Source organism: Cygnus atratus, chromosome 20 (genome assembly GCF_013377495.2).
Source record: "Cygnus atratus isolate AKBS03 ecotype Queensland, Australia chromosome 20, CAtr_DNAZoo_HiC_assembly, whole genome shotgun sequence".
Classification (NCBI taxonomy): domain Eukaryota; kingdom Metazoa; phylum Chordata; class Aves; order Anseriformes; family Anatidae; genus Cygnus; species Cygnus atratus.
This window is the reverse complement of record NC_066381.1, coordinates 4,070,245-4,091,890: the sequence shown is the minus strand read 5'-3', so window position 1 is coordinate 4,091,890 and position 21,646 is coordinate 4,070,245. Positions and strand designations below refer to the sequence as shown.

The following is a 21,646-nucleotide window of genomic DNA, read 5'->3' as shown; positions in this document are numbered from 1 at the left end:
CAGAAGTGGTGTCAGGAAAACTATCTGCCATTACCTGGTGGGAGAGCTCTTTCCTCACAAATTACTAAGGGATTTGCTGCACCTCTGAAGAGCTCCTGGCAGAACGCCCTCCCCGAACACGCAGTGGCCCTGCTTATAGCTGTGGCGGTGAGCAGCAGCGCTGCATTACTCGGCCATCTCGTATCAGCACAGGTTGCTCTGGTTTCTCTCAGCACCCTCCATCCCCTGCCTCTTCCCACTGAGCATGCAGCAGGAGAGCACTCGCAGCGCTTACGGCTAGCAGTAATTAGCAATGAGCAAACCCCGCTTTCTCTGGTTGTTCTCTGGAGTGCCAACGGGACCACGAGACTTCCCACTTGTCCTGCTGCTATTGCTGCCGTTTCTGGGACCGTTATCTTGCTCCACAGGGAGAGGTTTTTTTTCCGTTTGTTTTTTAGCTTTTCTGCAGATTTTTGAACTGCCTCGCATTTATTTTCATTCAGTGGAGTCGCCCTCCTCACAGCACACGTGCCTGCCTTGGCTGGCACCTTCGGGATGCTGCCGGAATGCCCACGGGGCTCTGACAACAGGGAACACTGGCCTTTCAAAGGCAAACGGCTTCATTTGCCAGGCAGAGACGCCTTGCACAGGCAGCTTAAAAAGCATCCCATAATTATTTCATGAGAAGCAGCCTTTAAGCCTGTCATCAGGGAACGCTACTGGTGAGCAGAGATTTAACAGGGGCAGATGTCATCATCTCAGCAGCTCTGGCACCCTAGTCCCTCCCAGGCCTGTCCCTTGGGGTTTTGCCCAAATCGGGGCACCTCCAAGCTTTTAGGGAGAGGAAGACAAAATGGACGGCAGTTTCCCACCCTCGGCATAAATGCACAGTCAGCTGTGACCTTCCATCGGGACATCCAAGGTAAGGATTAGGCTAAGAAGGTCTCAAGGCTCATCAGGGAGGTGAGCGTGTCTGCAGGGGTCACAGGGAACATCCTGAGACAGCTTGCTTGAGTCACTACCGATATCCGCAGTGTACAGAAGTTCAGAGAGATGAACCTCAGACTGAGAGGACAAGAAGCCCTCCTGCACCTTTCCCTTCTCTCCTGGCTCTGGCATACACAGAGAGGAGGGCAGAGCCGCTGTCATAGTGTCATTATGTCAAGGGGATGCGTGCAGCTCTGCTCAGACACAAGGCTGCCTTACCCTCAATGCAAGGGGGCCTGCCAGTTCAGCTGCCTTTACAGGTGTTTAACTTTTCAAAAGAAATAACTCTGCTCCAGTTGGTACAACTTTCCTCCTGGTACTGACCCCGAGTCCCAGCACGAGTTACTTGCACCACTAGGTCTAAAGCCCAGACAGTTCTGTTAACGCATAAGGACTCACGTACCCATGTACAAGTTGTCCTCTGCAGGATCATCAAGGACCTGCAATTGATAACAGAGAGATAAGGCGAGAGGGAGTAAAAAAAAACAGCACGGAAGGAGTTGTTTTTAATCAAACAATATTTTACTGCTCCCTGTATACTGTGCTGAGCTGCAGAGCATTAAGAAAGACTTGTGCTGATATTTAGAGATTCCTGGGAGGGGAGGAGGGTGTTGGAGGACACAGATTTTCCTGTCACCAGAAAAAAAAAAAGGGTTTCCACCTACATTTGTAGAAACTGCTTATCCTGGTCTGACTTCAGCCATTATCAAAAATGGCAACGAAGCCTGGCACGTGCGCACCTTCCCAGGCTTGTCTACACCCCAGTTTACCGGTCAGAGCTTGCTGCTGTTTCCACCAGCGTACCCAGCTGCCTTCACTCAGCACAGCACCAAAGCCCAGGATAAGCGTGTTGGTTTGTCGTACACAACCGCTATGATCTTACTCAAAATCACCAACCTAACTATTGAACACCTGTTTTAAAACAATTCTGGCTGCAGTAGGAGCAGTTGAAGACATGTCCTCTTGCCACAACACAAACCAGATCTGTTTCAGTGTGGCTTAGGCTGCAGAAGTAGCTCACCTCTATCAGCTTAACGATGTTGACGTGGTCCAGCTTCTTCAATATGGCTATTTCCTGATAGACTCTGTCCAGCGGTGCCATTGGCTTCGGCTGCTCTCCAGTGGATGCTTTAGACCCCCTAGGAGGAGGCCGACCTGCAGATGTGATAACACAGTGAGGGAGGACTCGCTTTGAGGAAGAACTGCACTTGGCATGCAGGAGAGAGCAGCTGCTGGCCCCTCTGCAGGATACCCCCAGCTGCTCGGGAAGATCTCCTCACCTTATCATCACCCCAAAGCATTACAGTCCCCACCCTGAACAGGGATTGCCAAGCCACATTTAGACCAGCTCCTGCTGGCTGCCCAGCCTGGTCTGTCTGCCAGATCCCCTGGCCCAGCACTGGGGCCGGGTGCTAAGGGGGTAGAAGAGCCCCTGGGAGGAGGGGGCCTGCCTTGCCCTGCCCAACTCCCAGCACTTCGTTAGGCTTCAGAGATGGCGAACGGGGAAGAGCCAGCACTTCAAAGACTCCGAAAATCAAAGCCAGGAACCTAATTACCGAGTGCTTTGACTTTACCCGTGTCTGGCCTTTCACTACCCCCTGTACTTTAAGCAGCCCCCAACTACTTGGGGAGCTTTCGAACGAGGCCAGGTCCCGCAGCCCCGGCAGGCAGCGCTTCAAGGCAGAGGTTTGCCTGGCTGAGGACAGCAGGCAGACCTCCAAGTGTGAGATACCCACGTGGAAATCCATACTGCTTCAGGAGCTTCTTTTTGGAGAGGACTTTCATAGCCTGAAGGAAGAGGAAAAAGCAGTGTTAAGACCACCCTCTCTGGGCATCAGAGGCTGGCTCGGGTCTGCCCTCGGTGTAGGGCAGAAGGCTCCTGGTTAGAGATGGCCACCACAGGCCTTCCTAAAGGCACTGCTATTCGCTTCATTTACCTTTTTCCCGCGGAAAAAAAACACTGGTTTTGATTTATTTTAAATTGCACATAGGAAAAGGAGTCCAATTTCTGCACGCAGGGCCACAGCGTAAGGGAAGAGGTGGGTTCCTCTAGCAGACCTTTACATAACTTGCTTTTTGGATGATACTATGGCCATGCTGCAGGTCATCAGAGCAGCTTCCAGGCTACTCCACCTGATGTTTTGCTTCGCCAGAAGGTCTATGATGCAAAAGAGCTGGAGCATCACAGCCACACCACTAACATCCCTTCAGCCTACACCACACACCCGGGGTAGGTGAGGACACAGCCCTTTCCCAGCTCTGCACTGCCTGGGGATGCCTCGTGCATTCTCATGGACCTTTTTTTTGCCCCGCAAGGCCTTTCTCACACCCCCAGAGCAATGCACAGGACGTGCAGCGTGACCCACCGCCATGCCCCGGGCCATTAGCGAGACACCGCACGGGTCCCTGCAGCGTCAGTGTTGTTTTTTTCTGCCATCCACTTGGGATTAACAGCACGACACAAGGCAGCCTGAGTTTAACAAACAGTCTCTGTGCCTCCACCTCTCCGTGCATTAACAACCTTCCCGAGGGCCGCTCCGACAGCCCCGCGGTGCCCAGGAGAGCAGTACGTCAGGAGAAACCAACTCCTGCTGCGGCTTGCCTAGGAAAACAGTCTGCTGTCAGGGGCTGGGACGGCCGCTAGCTCCGTCCCCTAGGAGGGGTAGTTACTCCCGTTAATTAAGCATCCAAATCTGTCATTCCCAGCAGGATGAGCCCTGTGAAATACAATTAGCTAAGGACTCCCAGAGGACACAGTCAAATGCCAAGGAACTGTGCATGAATGCCACGGGGGCAGGCTCTGCACACTGCCCATATTTAATGCACGCGCCAGGGGCAGGTCACCGAGCCGTTTTGGAGAGCTCCTTGGAGCTGCTCTTGCTGGCAGCAGCGCTGCCACGTGCCCCACGTCCCACGCTCCCACCCGTGCTCCCACGGTTCACAGCTCGTGATACTCAGTCGTTATTTTCGGTACTGATCCAGCAAAACCCTCTGGGTTTGCACCCATGTAACAGAAAGCGGCTCAGTGTGGTTCTCGGTCCTGTCTGACAGCTCCTGAGCCAGCTGCTGGGAACGATGGCGCTGAGAGACAGGCTCAGAAGGACTCAGCTCTCAGTTAGCATGAGGCTGTGTCCAACACAGGCAGCCAAGTGATTCAGTCTGCTGAAAGGGGATCCAGGATGTGCACAACCTCCTCTGAGGACGGCCAGGCCCAGAGGACTTCCCACACTCCCTACCTTTCTCTCCCCACAAGGGAAGTCTGCAGGGTGCTGTACGCCTTTTTCTCTCTCAACCAGCTCCAGCCCAGGAGGAGAAGGCTCCCCTTGCCCACCTGAGTCTTCTCTGCCTTCTGGCAATGGACTTTAGAGAAGCAAGAAATAGAAGACGCAGTTTGCTGCAGAAAAGACCCAGCTGCACCACTGCGTGGGGAATCCAGCCCCAGGAGCTGAACCAACACCCCGCTACGGCTGCATCAGCCCAGTCCTGCCTAGGGAGGCTCGGGGAAGGTCAGAAGGAAGCATAAGGGACAGAGAGGGGCACCAGTGATGACACAAATTGCTCTTGTGGACAGAAACGGAGGGCACAAGAGCTCCTGCTGCCAGCCGGGCTCCTTGCAGGATGCTACGAGGGGTGACGGGGAGACGAGCGGGGGTCACTGTGTTGTGGGCAAGCTGACTACAAGCCGCCTCCACGGCCAGGGAAGAGGCGCCAGGACGTGCTCACACCACCTCCAAAGCCTTGGTGTCTGCTATCATGCAAGCAGGGCTGGATGAGAAGAGAGCACCTTACCCCCTGCACTTCCAAACAGAAACAGGGGACGGAGAACAAACTTCGTCGTGCAGCAGGCCAGAGGCACTGAACTGTCACCAGAGCAGAGACGAGCGCACACGGCAGAGAAGCTTCACTCTAATTACAGCAGGAGCTGGCAGGGCAAGGCTTCCCCACTAATTGTAGCTGCACGGAATGGGAACAGCACAGGGATGCTCGGCAAACCGCTCCTTCGGGCTCACGGGTCTCAAAGTGCCAGTGACATTTCCACTCGCAGGCAGAGCTAATTACTCAGCTAATGCCTTCCTGATAAAGAATCAGCTCAGAGCCAGGCCGAGGGATTTTCCCTTCGCACTGCTAAGCATTGCTTCGGCTTCCTCAGGAAGAGAGGGAGCCTCGGAGACTTCCCTACACGCGCCCTGCGCCCACCTTCCTTCCGAGTGACACGTGGGCACAGGCCGTGACATTGCCCTCCGAGAGGCAGCAGGAACCCCGTGCTCCTCTCTCATGTACCTTTATTATCTCAGCCTCCCGCTCTCCCTCCCAGCAACCCTGCAGCTTGAAGCCACAGCGAAGCAGTTTTGTGAGGACACCCAGGGGAAGGAGACTCCAGGTTTACGTGAATAAACCCCAGGAGGGATGCCTGGGACACAGCTGCTGTCACAACAGTGAGGCCTCAAAGCCAAAGCCCCCGTCTGGTAACGACGACAGGAAAATGTCCCTCAGCTGGGGGAGGAGGGTGACAAAGCAGTGAGCTCAGGGAACTTCCCACTCGTGCCTTGTGATGCTCTCGCAACACTCAGGATGGCATTTTATTTGGTAACTTGGATGTCATTTCAATTGGACCTGCGTTGCAAGGGACCCAAACCCGTGCAAGGGCAGAAAGCCTACGCATGGTCCTTACCTGCCGCTCCCATGGCAGTGGGATGTGGCTCAAAGCCTCGCTACTGACCACCTAAATCCTCTGCTAGACCGTGATCCAGCACCCTGGGGGAGTGCTGAGCGGATCGGAGCACATTCCCAGCCCTTCTCCACCTGTCCTGTCTGACAACGACGTGGCTAAGCGGCTCTGCCAGGAGAGAGAAATGCTGTGCGGGTAAAGAAAAGCCTAAACCAGACAGGCTCGGCTGCCAGGCCCCCAAAATCTGGCTCCCCCTTTAACCCTGGGTGATCCAGCTCCTTGCTTCTGAACAGCACGGGCTGTGAGAGTAAGCCAGAAATGATTTCCCTGGTCCTGAGTGCCCTGCAGCAGAACTGGCAGCAGCTCAACAGCAGGTATGAGAGAAGGTGAGGAACGCGGGAGCTGTGCCTTCCCGACCACCGTCCTCCGTGTCCCAGCTCTCCAGGGGCTGGCAAGGTTCAAGGCTTGCTGTTGGCCACTCTTCCTCAACAGCAGCACTTTATTCAGCTCTCTGGGTTCATCAGTTTGGGAGGAACTTCTCCCCACCACTGCGACTCGGTAGAAAAGAGCCTTCGATGGTTGGGAAAGGTTGGGAGGTAGAGGCAGGCAGAGCGCACGACCACACAAATCTTGTTTCTTAGGAAACCGGATTAAAAAAGGAAAAAAATGGAAACTCCCTGACAACCTCCCATGCTATCGCTTTTGTCCAGAGCTAGCGTAACAAATGTCCATCATAACCACTTTTCTCTGCAAGCAGATTTAGAGATTGGAAATAGGAAGGAGACATGACCTGAGGCATGGCAGAATCAAATTCCATCAGCACAATGACTCCAAACTCCATCTCCGCCTGGACACATTTGCCTTCGCTTTTTATTTGCTGCTCTTTCGCAGAGCTTGGCTTTTTTTTTTGCCTTTTTTCCCCTACTCACTGTCAAAGCATCTCCTGCAAACTGTGACACCGAAACCTTTCCAGCTGTGACGAGCTCCTTGGCAGAGCCTTGCCGACGCTGCTGTAGCGGCTTCGCACTCCCCAGCAGCCAGAATCCAGCGCCGTGGCGGGGTCTCTGCTCCGGGAGCCAGCTCTGCCGCCCAGGGGCTCTCCTCCTCGGAGGGGGCACCGGTCACGTACCTGGTGCTGGCTGCTCCATTTCCCCAGGCTGACGTGTTCCCTGCATCCGCTGGTGTAAATCAGCAGCTTCCCAGCGCTGCGGTCGTTCGCAGCAGCTCCTGGAAGCACTTTCTCATCATTAATGGAAGGTAGAACAGCCCACAAAATAAATACAGCCCATCTACATTTTTCCCAGATGTGGTGATCAGAGTTTTTCCTAATTCTAGGCCAGACCCAAGACTCATTAAAGCAAGAGAAATCTTTCCACTCACTTTGTCAGGAGCTAAATTCAATTTGTGGTACCTCCAAATTCTGCATTTAAGCAAAGAACTAGCAAAGGGCCCTGTCCCTCAGCAAGAATCGGGGTGTCACGCTCTGAATTACACTCCAGAATCATTCCTTCTGCTTTAAAGTTTTGCTCCTTTTTATTGCAGCACGCTTGCTTAAAGAAAATAAAGCAGGCAGCAGCATCCTGGCCTCGTGCCACGTGAATCAACCAGTGGGGCTGCTCACTAAATGCCAACCGAGGACTGATTTCCTCCCGTTATCTGTTACTGCCTTACACCACTGAGACAAAACCAACCCTCCGGAGCCAGATGTGGGGGAAAACACCCTCCCCAGAACCAGAGTTGCTCCTAGCAGTGGCTGGTAGCACATGTTTGCATTCGATACCCGTCGCGGTGGGTCAGGGTGTGCTGCAGCAGCCTCGGACAGGAGCGATAGGCAGAGCCCCGTGGAGGTTATCTCAGCGCTGGAAGCAGCACGTGGGTCGGACGCACCGGGAGGCGCAGGGAGCTAAGCAACCGTTAGCTAATTATGCAATTTGCTCCGGCTTCTCTGAAGCTTTAAAAAGCCTTCCAGCCCCTGGACCGCTTTCACGTCTTGGGAAAGTGGAGGTCTCTCTGGGAGAGGCTCCCCCTCTGGAAAACATTAGCACGAGCCCCTGGAAGGATGGGGGAAGGGAAAAAGCTCTCACTGCCCCAGCTGAAAGGTTAGAAAGCACACGAAATTCAGGCATTAGCGTCGCAGCCTGTCCTCTGCAGGGCGGCAGGGCAGCCATCTGCCCTCTCCCCTCCCTTCTGCTTACATGCACAGCAATGAAATGCAGGTGGCTGCAGGTCCCTGCTGCAGTCTGCCCCAGCCCCTGCCTCGACCCCACAACAAGAGGAGCGGGGCAGACCACAGAGCACATCCCTGCGGCGCCGGGCTGGGCATCAAACCGGGTGGCGAGGCTGACACAGAAGTGTCCTGACATGGGAGCCACTCCGGCTGCAGCAGCTTTAAAGCGTTTGTCTAGATTAGAAGAAGAAATGGAGATTAAGTGGGGATTAACTAACACACGTCAGGCTAGGCGGGACACAGGCTTTCCCTTTTGGCTTTGACCAGCTAGATCTACATCCCAGGCGTTAACCTTCATCCAAAACACGGACAGAGGCAGCACGCGATGCTCCGCACCCACCTCTCCCCTTCGGCAGTGTGACGACTGCCCTGCCCCTCTGAGCAGCACTGCGACTCCCGCCACTGAAAGCCAGTGCCAAAACATAAAGGTTATGATTTTCAAAGAAAAAATGTGATCACAGCAATAAAGGTGATGTGATGTGATGTGATGCGCTCCCCGCTCTGTGCTGCTGACCCTGGTCAGGCTGCGGGGACTGAGAGATGCAGGGCAAAGCTGTGTCGCTCCAGGCACCAGAGGGAGCGGTGGGAGGGCAGCAGAGGAAGGGAGCTGGTGGAAACCTCAGCGCTCCAGGGCGCTGCGTGAGTCAGCCTGGAAGGCACAGGGGATGGAAAGAAGCATAGCACTGCGGTTCCTTTGCTGGGCCAGCTCCAGGGCACCCCTTCCAGATTTTTGTCTCATCTCTTCCATCCTTCGTTTCACGGTATTCCTCCTGCAATGTCGTGCCTGATGCTAGCACAGAAGGGCTACAGACAGGCATGCAACTCCCACCCAGGCCCTCCAGCCTGGCACGTCACCTGTAAATCCAAGCGCTGGGGGAAAAAAGCAGCTGGGGAACAGCAGGGCTGACTGCAGTCACTCCCAGCCCCACGGGAGTGAGGACGTCCCCACGGCACATTGCTACTCCCCTCCCTGTCAGACCGGCGGCTGTGCACTGGGGCAGGCAGCAGTGCACGAATCTGCCCAGGCACCCTGACGGGCCCCTTACCACCTCGAGGCTGCTCCATCGCAGCAGGGAGAGCAGGACTGCCACGTGCTGGCCCCAGCACCGACACGTTGCTGAGCAGCTGGGTTTGGGTTGGCCAGCGCCGCTCAGCAGACACCCGCCCGTCACCCAGCACAACCTGCTCGAAGCAAGCCGCTTCCCCCAGCCCTCAGGCACCTCCACACGCAGCTTTCCTTTCGCCAGCTGCCCAGCTCCTGCTCTCAGCCCACACAAAACTTGCCACAGGGCAAGCCGAGGGACACGAACGTGTTTTCCGCCAGTGGATTTTGCAGGAACCCCAGCTGGGACCTTTCGGATTTGCCTGCCTCTGAAATGGGAGTGACAGATGAGGAGCCTTCTGCATAAGCAGCCTTTTTGAAGCCCAAACCCTTCAACTCTGGCTTCAGCTCAGGAAAGCATTTACGAGTGCTCTCTGCACTGCATCCCCGTTCAGTGTGTGGGGAGGCATCCTGCAAGGGGGTAAGACACCGCAGAGCCAGGCACTGCTCAGCATCTTTCTGCTAAACCCTCCTGTGTCCTCGGGAAACAGGCGCGCTCGTTGCAGGCTGAGCCTCCGACGCACAGCAGGTGCTGAGTACCACCGCCCACACACGCCTCTGATTTCAGGTGACCTGCTTCATAGCCAGAAATGTCAAGACAACTCAGCAGCACGCTTCTGCAGCCTGCCTCCAAGGCCCCTGTGTGTTGCATAACGCAGCCCACCCGGTTTCCCTCTCGCCACACATGCGTGCAAGCAGGTGCGCAGCCAGCAGCACATTGCTCCGTGCCTAACGGGGAGGTTTGGTGCCTTGCGTGCTGCCCAGATCAGAAATGCATCTGCTAAAAGCAGCAAGGCAAGGGGGATGTGGCTCTCAGGGGTGCAGAAGGGAATGAGGAGCAGTGGCAGCAGCAATGAGCAAAGCAGAGAGACACTTACATAATACTTGTCATCGTTCTCGTTGTAGGCCAGCTTTACAACGCCGTAGGAACCCTAAAAATAAAAACAAATTGCACCGTCAGCTCAGCACCTTGTCTCCTTGCTGCTGAAGGCTGGCAGAGCACCACCTTGCATGTTTCGGCAGCCCTGATGGCGCCACGGGCATTTGCTGAGGATTAATGCCTGGAGGAGGCGCGTGCTAGCTCATCGCCTCCTGCCCCGAGACAAAGGCGCTGCCTGTCTCAAGTCATACACGGGGAGGGAGGAGATGGAATCATTTCAGCAGATTATCTCTGGTGCAAGTCTGGAAACTTTGCCTGGACACCTTTCCTGCTCAAGCCCATTTTCAGCAGGAGATTACTGCGAGGTATCACCCTGACATATGTCTGCTGAGCAAATGAGTGGGATGAACACCACAGCCTTCAAAACACCTCTCTTGACTTCAAGGAGAGCTGGAATGAAGGTCCAGGTCCCACAGGAGATGGACAAGCCGCCCAGCTGATCCAGGACAGCAGGTCCAGCAGGCCCTCTGCTAACCTCGGGGTGCAGGGAAGGAGGCAGGAGCAAGCCTACTGCTGGGGGAAGGCCTCGCACTCTGCTTCAACCAGACTGAAGCCAACAACAAAAGCCGTCGGTCGGAGCCAGCCCTCAGCGGCCAGCACACCTCGTGGTGGTTCCCCCAGCAGGCAGCGCGGTGCCCCCAGCCTTACGCCCTGCTGGATCCCCCACGCGCCTCGGCAGGGCGCATCCCCTCCCAGCCTGGGGCCTCCTGCTTTGCAGAGGAGTCTGAACTAATAAAACCCGCGCTGAAAGTCTCTGCAGCACAGCGTGCAGTTGCTTTCGACTGCAACACGCTGACTGCAAAGCAGTAGGCAAAAGCTTCCAGAAAGCAGAGTTGCTGGTGGACCCATCTGCAGCGCTGGCAGGTGTCCACGCACGCAGGTGTCTGAGCTGCTCACCGGCCCGGACCTCCAAATAACTTTGGAGGCATCTCTCCCGAACCGTTCCGCGTCTTTGAAGCAGGCACTACAACTAAACCAGCAGCTCGTTCACTGAAATTAAAACTTGCACTAGTCCTGGCGGGGACCAAACACCTGCCCTGATTTTTGTTGTTGTTTTTTTTTTTTTTTTCCCCTTGTTGGGCTGTATTTATGCATCACAAGCACTTAGTGTCACATTTGGCAAGCAAATCCCTTGGAAGAAAGCCAACCTAACCACCTCCAGAGGGAAGGGAAACAAATGCAGATTCCAGAGGAAGTGGTTCCACTTCGACCTTGAACAAAACTTGCTCAGACCAACAAGGCAAACAAACAAACATAAAAGCCCCAAAGAAAACAAACGCGGGTTTCAGGAAGGCCTGACCAGTAAGACCCCTGGGGCTGGCACAGACTTCCCACCCGTACGTATGTGTGTGCATGCGGTCGCCTGCGGCAAACAGGCTCCAGGAACGTACCTTGCCTATTTCACTCTGCAGCTTGTACTGGTTTAACTGCACACAGTCCTGTGGATCAAAAGGAGAAGAAAATTAGGGTATTGGTAAAAGGAAGTGACCGAGTGTGATTCAGTACCGAGCAGAGGCAGCGTGCTGAACAACGAAAGGCTAAGCCTCACTTAAACCATTCCCCGTTACGCTCCCAGCGCGGCACTTTTGGCGGCTGAGGACGGAGCTGCCACGGCCGAGTTCCAGCTCCAGCTGTGCTGCAGCACCTCCGGCAGCACCTCTGCCCCGAGGCACCAGCGCCGCGCCAGGCTCAGCCCAACGAACCCTGGCCCTTTACAGTCCCCGACCGCATCCGACAGCAGCTTTCGTACCACGGGGACAAACACCCGGCGCAGCCTGGCTGCACCCGCAGAGGCCCCAGGCGAATCGCGGGCTGCTCTTTGAGGAGAAAACGCAGCCACGCTCCTCTGCAACGCAACAAATAAGGGATTCCCCTCAGCTGACAGTACTGAAATAAAACCACCCCGAAGCAGGCCTGGTCTTGGTTTATAAGCCACCGAGCTCCGCAGCTCCAGGAGCTGATGGGTGGTGGATGCAGATGGATGGCCTTGGCAGGGTTGTAATTAATGCACTGCTAAAAATTCACGCACATGCTAAATCCGCGGCTCCCTTTAGCACTGCACTACCTAAAGGAAGATGTTTTTTTTTCCACCGAGGTAGCAAGAGCTCTGCAGCTTCGTTGCGCTTGGGGCTGGCCCCTCCGTCCTCATTAAGTACAAGAAGGAAATCAGACTTCGCGCTGGTGCCGGGTGACCCCTTGCAGCTCTTGGCTGCACGATGCTGCGGCAGCTGAAAACATGAGCGAGTTAAAAAGCAACAACGGCAGGGAGATTAGTCACGGACGAGGAATCTGTACGCTGAGGACAAGGTGCCAGCCAGCTCCTGGCACTGGAGGCCACAGAGCTCAGACCACCGGGTGCCGAGGAGTCAGCCAAGAGGTTGCTCTGTGTCTGCTCAGCTCCAACTATTTTCTTCAAGCATCTCCTCCTGCTATCTGCTTGTCGGCAGCTGGGTTGTGCCTTGGCACCATTTAGCTGAGCCCACGGGGCTATATTCTGTGAATAAAACCGAAGCCCTGACACACACATTGGTAATAAAGGCTCAATTTCCCCTGCCCTCCCTGGGAACCGCCGGCTCTGAAGGTCAGGCTGCCCTTTCAGCAGCTCGTAGCAGAAGGAGCAGATGTTGAGGAACGGAATTATTTACAGCACCGCAACATTTCTGGGGGTTTGTCGGTCTCGCAGAAAAACAAGAAAAGAAACCCTGCAAAGTCCATCTTACCCTGGCAGTGCTCCTCCAAAAATTCAGGCGAGACCCCATTCTGCTGGAGCCCAAGCACCTGTATTTCCACACGCCTGCCCTGCACACCTCCCGTGCGCCCACAAAGGGCCCGCAGCGGCACGGAGACCACAGCCCAGGGCACCGGGGTCTTGCAGCACTGAGGAGCTGGACCCAGGGAGTGCAAAGGCATCGCCCCTTATCCCCCTGGAGCACCACCAAGCCCCCATCCCTCAGGAGAGGGGAAAACAGGTGCCCCAGGCTCAGCATTTTGTAAATGTTCAGTCGAGGAGAGATCTGGCGACGCTGCAGTGGTTTTTGCCTTGGTCCTGACTTAACCCAGCGTTTCAGCGAGGGGACAGCCCTAAACGCCACGGAGGGAGGGAAGGGGAGAGTTTCCGAGCGGTGTGCACGGTGTGTGCTGCTTTAGGCCACGCTGCCCCAGTGTTTTTAGAAACCATAGCTCTCCCTGGGCCTGCCAAGCATTAAACCAGGCTGCCAACTCACTCCCAGCCTCCACGCCTGGCACTTTGTGAACGAGGCTGAGACAAAACCCGCAGACAGGTTGGTCAGACCTCTCGTAAGCCTCCAAATAGCCCTGCAATGTGCAGCAGCAGCACCGGGACAGCAGAAGGGGTGCCAGGCACCCCCAGCGCACGTCAGAACAGGCAGGTGTCACAGCCCCATCCTCTCCATTACAGACATCACTGGGTGTGAACTGGTCTGTTCAAGGTGCAGCAGGGCACTGGTGCAGGGGGCGGTAATTGGGGCAATTCCCCCCCACGAAGCAGAAAGCACTTCCAGCGCAAGCCATCACCACAGTGAAGGAGAATGAAGAACCGGGGAAGTGATGACTTTTTAAGCTTGCAAGCAGTGCCCTGTCAGGACTACAAGGAATGATTTAAATCTTCATCTTGTTTCCAGCAAAGGAAGTTTTCTTCCACCACCCTGACAGGGAGAAAGAGCCAACAGTGAGTAATGGAGCCACAGCAGTGCATTAACTCCGCCGCTAGCAAAGCTTATAAAATCTTTCCAAAGGCAAAACCCAATCAATCAGAACTAGAAGCAGCAAGAGAGGAGACGAGTAAAAGACAAGATGCAAAGCACAAGGCCACTGAAACGTACGGAGAAGGAAAAGCTCCCTGAATTTTAAAGGCCTGCCCTCCCCAGAGGGATGCAGGACCCCAGGTACAGACACACAGAGGACAGCTGCCCTAAAGCCCCCAGTCAGCAGATTCACTTCCCAGCCTGGGGCTGTGCTTGGCGTTGGGGTGATTTTCACCCACTAAGCAGGAGCAGTTTCTGGTGATGGCTCCTGGCCTGGTTTCCCCGTGCTCGGCCTCGTGTTCCCCTGGCCTTGCCCCGTGCAGAACGGCGTCGCCGCAGAGATGGGGAAACTCTCACCGGGCTCACTCCCACCTCCTGGGCTCCTCCCTTGTGCCACGCGGGGCTCACAGGCGATGCCACGACGCTGGGGGAACGATTCTTGGAAAGAATTGCAGAAGTACTGCAGTGGGAACACCACGCGAGGGGCCAAGGGAAGGCTGATGCCAGGGCACGGCTCTGCAGCGTGGCCCCGGAGCTCTGCATCAGTCCCCAGCCGGACCCACGCCTGCTGCAAAGCAGCCTCCTGCCTTCTGCCACGCTCTGGGCACTTGGAGCTCGACTCAGCAAAACCCAAACCAGATTACAGGTGCTTTTTACCTTTTTTTTTTTCTTTTCCTTCTTGCAGAAAGACCATAGTTCACAGCTCTGGTGACTCCCACCACGTGTCACTGCAGGCTGGCAGCGTTGTTGTTGTGTCGGTGTTTGGGCTCCTGCCGGGAGCGGGACAGCTGTACCACGTCTTTATCAGACACCAACCCCTACCTCTGGGCCAAGTGTTCTTAGAGGTAACATTGTACGGCCCTGCTGACTGCATCACGTCCATGTAACTGCAACTGCTGATAAATACGGTATGAATGAGTGAAATGAAATGAAATTTTAATGAAAGCCGTGGGTAAATTAGTGTGCGGTGCCCACCCCAGTGTGCAGTAATTGTTCCACCTTAAAAACCAGGTGCCCCCTTTGTTAGCATGTCCAAGGTACTGCCCAAGAGAAGGAGGCGAGGTCAAAGCTACAGAGAACACAGAAATCAATCAAAAAGTCATAAAGCAAGGTAGAGGCCAGAGTGCGGGCCTAATCCATAAATCCACTGTTGCCAGCGCTGTGACAAACCCCAAGAAACTGAGAACTGCGCCTTCGCTGCCCAAGGGGGGCGATGGAGTGGAAAGGAAGAGCCAGGGCTAATGTCCAAAGGAAGACGTCTTCAAAAATCGTTAGGCTGGCCGCACATACAGATACCGGGAAAAATTCTGTCCTTAAAAGAAGCCGAATTCAAACAGTTGAGTTTCATCAAGATACATTTTAAAGAGAAGCATGGGAAGGAAAACTGGGAACTACAAGCCACTAATGATGACAACGCTGTTTTAAAATCATCCCAGCTGGAAGGGGAAGCGAAAGCAGTTCCAAAAACAGCCTAAGTGAAAATACAAGCCAGACAGGGGGCATCGGGGGCAGCAGTCAATACGAATCAGAAAGCTGTTAAGGGACAGAGCAGGACGCACAGGAGGCCCAGCGCTCATGGAGGTAGGAAAGCCAGGTTTGAAACATGACCCAAAAGAGGCGCAGGACTCGCAGCCAGCGCCGGGACCTGCTGGGGCCGTGCAGGCAGCACAACGCCAAAGCTCAGCACCAGCCTGGGCTCACCCACCCGGCCCTCCAAACCCGGGGGCAGCATCCCAGGCGCCCGCTGGGTGCCCGGAGTCTCATCTGGAGAGAGGCCACAAGAACAGAGACGTCTTCTTCCACACTTCAGCTCCAAACCTGCCGGCAGAGTTCCGTGCTTTGTATTTTCTCAGCGTGCAGCGTGGCAGCTGAGCTTCCCCAGCCCCTCCGAGCCCCGAGGGAGGGTGCTGAGCCCAGCGGGACAGAGGCAGCCCCGCCGCAGCTCTGGCTTTGGGCTTTCTCCTCCTCTCCACCCTACACCCTTAAGACCGAGCTTTAGGTAAATCGGAAATGTAACTTTTAAATAAAGGTTAATTAGTCCTAGGAAAAGAAATTAGCAACGTCCGTGGGGGATTCTCCTTTGAAGGAACGTTTCCCACTTATCTTTGATCTCTTCAAGAGAACTGCAGCTTGAGCCCCACAGCAAGACCTCTACAAGAAACGAGTCCGGGGACTGGTGGGGCTGGACAGGGAGGCCAGCTGTGCCGAAACCCAGGCCCCACGGCTGCCCCAGCCCCTCGGGGGGTTATCTTGGTGCACAGCAAGGAAATCACAACCTTGGGGAGAAAACCTGGCTGCTCCAGGGACTTGAGGGAAGACCTGGGTGTAGCCCACCACCAGCACCGCCTCTCACAGCTCTCGACACCAGCTGCTGGCAAGCAGTCGGCCAGACAAGCAGGAGGCGCACGATAAAGCCATGGAAAGGCAAGGGAAGGAAGGACGGAGCCGTGATTTATTTTCTGGGATGAGCTGCGGACTTGGAGTGTAGGAAAATTCCCTTTGTCAGCTCACCCTCCAGCCTTGGGCTCGGGTCAGCAGCAGCACCAAGCAGGGAAAGTTTCATCCTCTGCGCTCCTGCTCAAGCATGCAGGGCCACCCACACAGCGGGGAGCTGCAGGACGAGGTGCTGAGCCCCGGCGGAGACACCACGCTGCTGCCAGGGCTGGGAGGACCACGCCGGGCTGCCAGGATGGATCCAGGGGAGAGAAAGGGAACGTGTGAAAGAGAACTCAGCAGAGACTGGAGGAGGATAAAGCAATTGACAGTGCGGGCAGCTCTGGGGAGAAAGTCTGAAAAAAGACAGCTCTGTCTAGCTGCTCGCCAAATGGAAGTTCTCTCGGCTACCTCAAAAGGTTGCCTTGGGATGGCCAAATAAAATAGCAGCACTGCACCTTCCAATGCAAGCTCCCAGCAGGTAGCACCCGCACCCACTCCAGGTAGGCCACGCTCTGTCAGACCCAGCGACGAGATCCTGTAGGGCTGTAGCAACTTGTTCGCAGGCTCTCGCCCTTTTCCTGGTACACACCAGGGCCGGGCCCTCATCCGAGCAGTGAAGCCTAAGGTACATTTAGCAACCCCATGGAAAGGCCTCTTCTCCACCACGCTGCCAGTACCACACCTCAGCAGAGGCAGTGCGGGCCGGCGACCTAAATTCTGGGCCCTGTGCTTGAGCTCTGCAGAGCGATGCACCTTTAATAGCTTCAGCCTAATAACTGTGCCACAGCTAAAGGCAAAGCCGCTCCCTTGGTGGAGCAAAACTTTGATGAGAAAAGCAAGGAAAAATCCCGCCAGCCTCATGGGCACTCCCAGCAGGAGCACGGGGCTGGAAGGACCTTCAGGGGACGGGCCACCGAGAGCCTAAGAGAGGGGGGAACCAAGCAGGGAACCTGCCTCACACCCTGTGCTTTGAAAATTGCGGATCCATTTTCATGGGGCTGTGGCAGATTGGGTTAATTAAGTGCACAACACCACTGCCAGGAGAGCAGAACAAGTTACGTTCCTTGCCGAGTTAATATTGCAGCTCCAGGCTTGTCGGCAGCGGCTGCAAGAAACCAGCAGCTGCCAACACCTCGTCCCAGGGCAATTAGCTAATTGGTGGCTCTGCTCGGTTGAGCATGAGCTGTCTGTATGAGACAACAAGCCCTGGCCCTGCCTCAAGCCCGCCAGCCCAGGAGCCCCGACACAAGCAGCCCCCCTCCGAAGGCCGGGGCTGGCCGCGGGGTGCGGGGACGGGGGCAGAGCCCACGGCTCGAGGCAGCTTCGGCTCTGGGGCCTCGGGTCCGTGAGTGTAAGTGCTCCTCCTGAACTGTGAACAAGTATTAAATCAGAGGTAAAAAGCTCAGCAGCACGGCTAAATGAACTCATGGGTCTGCTGTAATTCGGAGGAGAGCAGCAGCAAATTCACGTCTGTCACAGCCCGCCTCCCCAGAGCACGATCCTGCGTTACCTCTCCTGGTCGAAGGCAGAGGAACTGCTGGCAGCGAGGCTCCGCTCCCGGGGAGGGGAAGCAGATCCAGCCCTAGCTCAGTATCGGCACCACCCAGGGAATTTGGCTACGTGGCCGTGCCATCCGCCTTGGCCCATGGGTGGTACCCGCACGTGCACCGCCGACAGACGCCTGATTGCTCACGAACCTCATCCTCGTTTCTGTGCAGGCTGAAACTTAACTGCAGCTGCCAGCCAGCGCGACGGCGTCCTGCCACCAGGAAGGCACTGCTCTCAGTGCAAGGACAAAGCAGCCACCCAAAGGGCCCTAAGCAGGTGAGAGACAGACTGGGGTGCAAACGTGGTGCTTGCCTCGAACCAGATGTGCAAAGGGGTCACAGGCAGGGAGGGCAGGGGCAACGCCGGGACCGGCGAGGTGTCAGCGACCTGCCAGCCTCCCTCCTCGCTGGGGGTCTGCGCACCAAAACAATCAGGAGGAAGCACAGAATCATGGTGTGCTTAGCAGCAGCTGCTGCTGTTTCTCACCCCAGGGTTATTTTATTCCCCGTAGGACCGAAAGCCCCAGCGCTTTGTCCCCAGTAGCTCTTACAAGCTTTGCCCCATCTCCTGGCTCTGCTCGGTCCTCCCAGCTCACGAGCAAGGCTCCGCTCACGGCTCACAACCAACGTACCGAACAAATGCACGGAGCAACCTAAGATCTGCTCCCCGTTTCTCTTCCGAGTTCCCGCTGCATGTTGGCCAGCCGTGCAGCTCGTGTCTGGACTGCCCGTGTCCCACACAGCTACAGAACGGGCACCGTGCTGCAGGCTCTCGGCAGCACCTGGCGGGTGGCACACCGGCTGCTGGAGCTGGGCTGCGTGCTCCTCTTGCTGTCATGAATTTCATGCTTATTCTTCATTAGTGAGTGGTCAGCCTCAGACTTAATTCCTAAACAAGTGTGCATCTTCCCAGTCCTTTTGCTGTTTCTTACAGGGTACAGATCCCGGCCCTACAAGCTACTCCCGAGGGCCCTGCTGGGGGAGCGAGTGCCACTGAGCACCTCGCACAGCTCTTGCCCAGCCTCCCCTCCGCCTGCTGCTGCAGCGCTCCCCATTAACATGAGTGATGGCTTCTAATAAGCACAGCACTGCTGAGCATCTCCTCTGCACTGGAGCAAGGCTCGAAATAGTTACAGCAAAGTGACCTTTAAAAACAGAGCCACCTGACTGCTGCGGGAGCAGGGAACGGAGGGCTCCGCACCTGCATTTCTAACCGAGCGTCTCCCGTCCCAAGGCAGTAACGATCGCCCCCTGAGATGCAAACACTGTGCAAGGAGGATTTTCTATTTCCTTTCAGCCTGGAGCGTGCTAGAATCGCACTCGACTGCAGATACTTGGAAGCAGATTTCGGACAAGCCCCGCTCCTGGCACAGCCAAGCACTGCAGGAGGGGAGCGCCAGCACACCGGTCACGTCCATTCCCAGGAGCTGGCTCCTCGCCCTCCTGAAGCTTTCATTAAAGCACAGGGCTGTCGTCAGAGGAGCTGCAATCTCTGCAGCTCATCTTATGCAGATATCCACTTCCCAGCCGTCACCCACCTCACAGCTACCGTGACTTGCAAACGTTCCCAGTGGACAGTGGCTGATTTGCATGTGCACAGCACTGTCCTCTCAGACGAACGGGGGAAAACACCTGCTTGCAGGAAGGAAGCACTAAGCCGCGTATGTTAGGCTCCAGGTCTCAATTCCGGTGATTTTGGCTGCTTAGGACACAGGGCAGGACCCGCAGTGGGATTTAGGCATCGCAGCAGGGGCATCACAGCACCCAAGAGCACCGCAGCGGTGTGGCAGCACCAGAGAACGACGCTGGGCACCAGGCTCCCCGTCGGCAGTGAGGAGGAATCGGGGTCGGACAGGCACTGCTCCTGAGCCCGCCTGCTGCCTCCGTCCTGCTCAGTGCCCAGGACCAGGGGCAGCCTTGGCTTGGGGGACAAAACATGCACGAGACAGTTTTTTCCCAAACCAGCTGCGAGCCCCACTAGGCAGACATTCCCTCTCTGCTACCCCAGTCAGCCCATTCCCTACTTAAAAATCCTCCCAGCCAGTAGGACTTAACATTTTTGCTTCAAGAAATGCCCATTTACTCCAGTTCTGTTACACTTGACTTTCAAAGAAAGCCCTGCTGAAGTTTCAGTTCCATCTGCACCCACTCCCTCACTGGCCCCACTGCACCGCCCGCGTGGGACAGCCCCGCAGGACGGGGGCAGGAGGGGCCGCAGGCAGCAGAGAAACCCCTCTGAAGGACGAGGTCACGGCCCTCAGCTACCTCTGCTGTTACAAAGCCATGCAAACGCCTCCAAGACAAGAGAAAATCCTTACAGGAGCAGGAAACACCAGTGCATTTAAGCTCTTTATAAAATTAAATCATGCATTCAATAATGGCAAAACGTAATAGGAGATACATAATCTCCAGAAGCTTAAATCCATAAAATACCAGCGGCAAAGCTGCCTTGACTGATAAACCCCCAAAGGGCGTGCACTGCAGGGACACAAAGCAAATCCATTTGGCCACAGCCCTTTCTCTGAACAGCCTCACGGGGCTCCTGCATGCTACTGCTACATACCAGGGGTCCCGGCCCCTTCACGCCAGGGGTCCCAGCCCGGTGAGGGTTGAAGAAGGCACGTGTCAGGTTTGGGGATGGATATAACGGTGTTCAGCTGTTTCAAGCAAGTCTAATCCCTGGTTTCAGGGATTTTTTCCGCTTAGAATAAACACTGCTTTCAGATTTACTGCTTTAAAAGACTACAGAGTCCCGTGAGCAGTTACAGCTTACCGTACGCCAACAGCACAGTTAGGGGGGAGAACATGCAACATGCCTACCTCGGCATCCGAGATGGAGACCCGATTGGACTCGATCGTCGGTCTCCTCATTATCCGCGGTGACGGCCCCGTGGCATAAGCACCAAAACCTGGAGAGTTGCTCGAAGCCAAATAACCTGCTGATGATCTTTCCTGGAGAGACAACTTCCTGCTGGAGAGGACAGGCCTAGCGAGAGGTCTCTTGGAACCGTGCCTCCAGTGAGCATCATCTGACTGTTGGGAGGGCAGGAACTCGTTCGCTCCCACGTCACTGCTGACTCCGTTTCTCTGGATGTCTTTTACGTTTTCAGAAAAGACCGTGTCGTTTTCTTCGGCGTTGCCTTCACCATTTTGGTCACTTCTGTCCGGGCTAACAGCCACGGCGATGGCTGCGACCCGCTCTGCCAGCTCCACCTGCGTGTCTTGGCAGCACGCGTCCGTGCCTCTGCCCACCGCGCTGGTCGGGGAGTCCCCCATCGCTGGGGCCGGCTCAGGCGGCACTGCGGAGCGCGGCGACGCTAGCGCTCACCGGCAGCATGTGGCACGGAGGAGCGGCTCCACGAGACACCTGGAAGGAAACACAGAGAGGTGACGGCGGTAACGGGCGCTCAGCACGGACACAGCCGAGGCAGCCCCGGCTCCTTCCCCGAGAGGGGCAGGCGAGGCGCGAGCAGCCTGCAAGCAAATGGCGTCACCCAGAAGGAGAGGCAACGCCGAGCACTGCGCTGCTTGCAAAAACTTCCACGAGCGATAAGGATGAGATCTTATCTGAGTGCGACCAGACACGCAGACAACGAGAACTTCTCCTCCTGCAGCTCGAGCGGGTCAGCCCGCGTTTACAGTACGGGGAAGTGCGGCTTCTCCCCCAGCCAAGGGTAAAGGGTCAGCCTGATGGCCTCTTGAATTCTTACTTACAGGGAACGAGAGCTCCTGGTACGCGTCCAAACCCAGCACGCAGCACACCAAGTCCACAACCATGTAGGGCTCCGCAGCAGGCTCCGTTGCCCTGCTCGGCCCCGCGGTGTCACAGAGCAGCCTGGAAGCCAAGCCACGGCCACCGACTCACTCCCCAGCAGTCCGTGCAGCTTCCTCACCAGCCGAGGCAGGATTTAAAAGCGGGTCTGTGGGTCTGGGGTCTGCCCTGGCCCCCATGGCTGCAGCCTACATGCAAACACGCATCAGCCTCACTGCCCACC

The 21,646-nt window shown here is 56.0% G+C and overlaps 1 protein-coding gene across 1 annotated transcript in view; it reads right to left on the bottom strand.

The window, feature by feature from the left end:
* Positions 1–20,927, bottom strand: part of CAMKK1 (calcium/calmodulin dependent protein kinase kinase 1) — a 54,939-nt gene extending 34,012 nt beyond the window's left edge. Inside the window, exons 1-6 of the mRNA XM_035559168.1 lie at positions 20,472–20,927; positions 11,296–11,343; positions 9,843–9,896; positions 2,703–2,754; positions 1,988–2,121; positions 1,370–1,406 (exon numbers count right to left, since the gene is read on the bottom strand). Coding sequence (XP_035415061.1) covers positions 1,370–1,406; positions 1,988–2,121; positions 2,703–2,754; positions 9,843–9,896; positions 11,296–11,343; positions 20,472–20,927 — 781 coding nt within the window. The remainder of the gene's footprint in view (positions 1–1,369; positions 1,407–1,987; positions 2,122–2,702; positions 2,755–9,842; positions 9,897–11,295; positions 11,344–20,471) is intronic.
* Between the last annotated feature and the right edge of the window lie 719 nt (positions 20,928–21,646).